The following is a 4,591-nucleotide window of genomic DNA, read 5'->3' on the forward strand; positions in this document are numbered from 1 at the left end:
TGCCGCTCGGTCGGCTCTAGCCGCCGCTGTCCGGGAAGGGTCTGCGCAGTACCTGTTGCCAGCCCGTTTCGCTGGACCACCGTGACTGGAAAGCCAAGCCTGGCTCTCGACAGCCTCCCCTGCGATGCTCAAATCTCTGCTGGATGACTGGGTGGTTACCCGTGGTCGACGCCCGTGCTTCTGGACTCGACCTCCTTCCACTGTTCTCCAGGAGCGAATCCCTGGGAGGTGATGCAGAGTTGCAGGTAGGTTCGAATCTGCGTCGTCGCCAATGTTGTGTCTGTGTATAATAAGACACAGACTGCAGGAGAAACGGTACAACAGGTATTTACTGAATGAGGGTTACTCTAGAACTAATTGTACAGATCACTTCTCAGGGTTTATATACAGGTGTGGTCACTGCCGGTACTACAGTATACAGGAGCTGTAAAAAGTAGTTCTCCCCTTAAAGGTACATACATTACACTATGGGAACCCGCATGGGCCCTAGCTATGCCTGCCTGTTCATGGGATATGTGGAACATTCTTTGTTCCAGTCCTACTCAGGTCCCCTCCCTCACCTCTTTTTCCGCTACATCGATGGCTGTATTGGTGCCGTTTCCTGCTCTCGCCCTGAACTAGATAAGTTCATTCACTTTACTTCCAATTTCCACCCTTCCCTCACCTTCACATGGTCCATCTCCGACTCTTCCCTTCCCTTCCTTGACTTCTCCGTCTCCATTTCTGGTGATCGGCTTTCGACAAACATCCACTACAAGCCCACCAACTCCCACAGCTACCTGGACTACACTTCCTCCCACCCCGCTTCCTGTAAGGACTCTATTCCATTCTCCCAGTTTTTCCGTCTCTGCTGCGTCTGTTCTGACGATGCCACCTTCCATACCAGTGCTTCTGACATGTCTTCCTTTTCCTTCAACCGAGGATTCCCCTCCACTGTGATTGACACGGCCCTTGACCGTGTCCGTTCTATTTCCCGCACTTCTGCTCTTACCCCTTCCCCTCCCTCCCAGAACCATGATAGGGTTCCCCTTGTCATCACCTTTCACCCCACCAGCCTCCACATTCAACGGATCATCCTGCACCATTTCCGCCACCTCCAACATGATCCCACCACCAAACACATCTTCCCCTCACCTCCCCTTTCAGCATTCCGAAGTGACCACTCCCTCCGAGACACCCTGGTCCACTCCTCAATCACCCCCAACAGCCCTTCTCCTTCACCTGGCACCTTCCCGTGCAAGCGCAGGAGATGCAACACATGCCCTTTTACCTCCTCCCTTCCCATTGTCCAGGGCCCCAAATACCCCTTCCAGGTGAAACAGCGATTTACTTGTACTTCTTGCAATTTTATATACTGTATTCGCTGCTCCCGATGCGGTCTCCTCTACATTGGGGAGACCAAACGCAGATTGGGCGACCGCTTTGCGGAACACCTCCGTTCAGTCCGTAAGGGTGACCCTGAGCTCCGGTCGCCTGTCACTTTAATTCACCACTTCACTCCCACTCTGATCTCTCTGTCCTCGGGCTATTACATTGTTCCAATGAAGCTCAACGTAAACTCGAGGAACAGCATCTCATCTTTCGATTGGGCACTTTGCAGCCTGCCGGACTCAACATTGAGTTCAACAATTTCAGATAATTATCCCTGCCCCCATTTTTCATGCAGTATGATTTTTGCCATTCCCATTTGCAACATTTTATCCTCCCTGCCGCTTACAAAAGTACAGGATGTTCTTTCAATTCCCTCCTCCCCTCCTAACCCCGCCCCCCCATCTCTGCACCTGCTTAATACCTGTTACATCTCCAGCTTTTTCCAGTTCTGACGAAGGGTCCCAGACCTGAAACGTTAACTCTGTTTCTCTCTCCACGGATGCTGCCTGGCCTGCTGAGTATTTCCAGCATTTTCTGTTGTTATTTCTCCTCCCACACTACTTCATCTAATCCTATCTGCATATCCTTCGAAGTATATCACTAAGTTTTCAGTAAACTATAAGAATGTGTGTATGAAATGTAACCTGAAACTAAGGGAAGTAGTTTCAGCCCTTCAGACTCGGGAAGCCCTGGCAAACACAGCATACAATTCTGGTGTACAATTCAGACCATCATGCATTTATATCAGGGCATCATGTGATTAAAGGGAAAACAAAGGCTGCTTAAGAATGGGTGTTGGCTCTAGCACACAAACATTTTGCACTGACGTGAGAGAATCAGCCACAAAAAACAGATGATTCATTCAAGGAAGTTCATTAACTGACCAGAAACTTTACGAGGAAGTTGTAAACACCTGCAAAAATATGAAGGACAGACTGGAGGAGCTAATGAAAACTACAAAGGAGGATTTTGTGGAGAATGTGCTTGGTGGAATTGAGAACCCAATGTTTGAAGGAGCAGGATCGAGCAAATTTGACCCGTTTTTTAACGACGTTTCAGCCATTTTCTCAAAACTCAACAAACTGGAAAAGCTAGTTTACAATATTCAAAAGAAGCAAGCGAAGGTGCTTTGTGGGACTGCAAAAGACAGTATATACAAGGAAAAGCAATGTCTGAAAAAGGACAAGTGCGAATTCACTCACGAGGCCAAGATAATTCAGTCACAGCTGGATGGGATGAAAACCGTACTTTCTCAGAAAAGGAATGAGTCAGAGCTGTCGGTTGAATACAGGATTCACCGGTGCCAGTTTAACGTGCTGGTAACCCGCTATCGGGAGATCCTAGCTTCTCACTACACAAAGGAGGTTGAATACGTCAGCAGGTTGAAACAGCAAATTGTTCGTCAAACTCAGCTGGCGGGCTTGCAACTCCAGGACGAGGATATTAACCGTTTGTTGGAGAATCTTGAATCCCCGCAAATTGTCGGCCAGGATCTGGAGATACTCAAAGCCAAGGAGCACCTGGCTCTCGCCCATGAGCGCCACAAACAGCTGCTGGTCCTTGAGGCTCAGATAGTCGAACTTCATGAACTCTTCCTGCACTTTGAGGTACTGGTGACCGAGCAGCAAGAGGTTGTAAACAGCATTGAGTATAACGTACTGCAAACGGCTGACTATATTTCACAGTCTACAGACCATGTTAAAAAAGCAGTAAAGTATCAGAAGAAATCCCGAGCTACTGCTGCAGCAGCAGCAATTCTGGGCCTGTGCACCTGTGCACCATGCATTGCAAAGATGTCTTCTTAAAAACAATCGCACAGCCCATGGCTTTTCAAGCTGTGGTTTTCAGACCTAGTGAGTCTTCGAGGGGATACCCGTGCCCCACTCCGAGGCCATTCAGATTGCAGTATGTCTGTCGTCTGATTTCTGTGCATTTATTGAGTTGCCAGCACATTATTTCTGTTGCTGTATATACAGAAAAGTGTTTCTGCAATGGGCACCTGGGAGTGTGTTAATATATTCAAGGGTGATGCTGGGAGTGTGTCAGTATTTATTTGGGGTCCCTGGGGATTGCATCAATATTTATTCAGAGTCTCTGGGGAGTGTGTCATTATTTACAGGGGCTTGTGGGAGAGCGCTAATATTAATCAGGGGATTCCCCCAAGATAGGAAAATTTGAAAAGCACCGATACAGTTGACAAAAGACAATTACTCTACACCTGTGTTGTTGTTACCTTTGCATAATGCCCGCGGGATCTTTTTATAGCGTTGATGGTTTTCTGGAGTTAATTGAGTTTTAATTCTATTTTGAAGATGGTTTCTGCACAATTTGGGAGTTTGCCCTAGGAAGGTGTCAAAAGCTACAGTAAAAAACGTGGCCGCTAGCGGTCCTAAACCTGTCAATCTTCTGCACTGGTAGGCCACTTATTTGCTAATATTCTGGTGCACACCTTTCTGAAGCTGTGCAAAGTTGTTATTTTTAATTCATTCTCATGATATGGCTAATGCTAGCAAGGCCAGCATTTATTGCCCACCCCCAGTTGTCCTTGAGAAAGTGGTGGTGAGCCTTCTTCTTGAACCGCTGCAGTCCATGTGGTAAAGGTACTAGGGAGTTCCAGGATTTTAACCCAGCAACAATCAAGGAATGGCAATATTTGTCCGGGTCAGGGTGGTGTGTGACTTGGAGGAGAACTTGGAAGTGGTGGTGTTCCCATGCACTTGCTGCCCTTGTCCTAGGTGGTGGGGGAGTGGCGATATATGTCCAAGATGGGGTGAAAAGAATTAAAAACTGAAACTGCACAAATACTCATCTGCCATACCATCTGCAGAGCAATACCTATCTATAATATATTAAAAATCTCTTGTCAACTTTTTTCAATTATAGGTTCGTTGTCCACATATTATAATGAAAATTACCGATGTAAACTTCCCGTGCTGTAGTTACACCTTTTCCCCCAGTGTAGGTGCTATCATGCCACAATTACCACGAGGGGTATAATTATAGTGTCCCAAGTTTACATAGGCAGTGTCCACTTTAAAAGTGGGCATAGGAATTTATAAATTAAATATAAAAATAAAGATAGAAATGCATGGCTTTAAAATGGGGTTTAACTATGTCTGGGTGTGAGGGAATATGCCATATTTCAAAAAGATACACCATAATATGAACAGAATTCTGATATTATTAATACATGATATACTGGGTTTAAAAATCTAAAGCC

The 4,591-nt window shown here is 46.3% G+C and overlaps 1 protein-coding gene across 1 annotated transcript; it reads left to right on the plus strand.

The window, feature by feature from the left end:
* The first annotated feature begins 2,273 nt into the window (after positions 1 to 2,273).
* LOC147124964 (syntaxin-1A-like) lies at positions 2,274 to 3,796 on the plus strand. The gene has a single exon (XM_086006941.1). It carries the CDS (start codon positions 2,295 to 2,297, stop codon positions 3,174 to 3,176), a length of 882 nt encoding a protein of 293 aa, XP_085863067.1. The 5' UTR covers positions 2,274 to 2,294; the 3' UTR covers positions 3,177 to 3,796.
* Positions 3,797 to 4,591: the final 795 nt, after the last annotated feature.

This window comes from Somniosus microcephalus, chromosome 1 (assembly GCF_052327205.1).
Source record: "Somniosus microcephalus isolate GS21.2 chromosome 1, FLI_Smic_1.0, whole genome shotgun sequence".
NCBI lineage: Eukaryota > Metazoa > Chordata > Chondrichthyes > Squaliformes > Somniosidae > Somniosus > Somniosus microcephalus.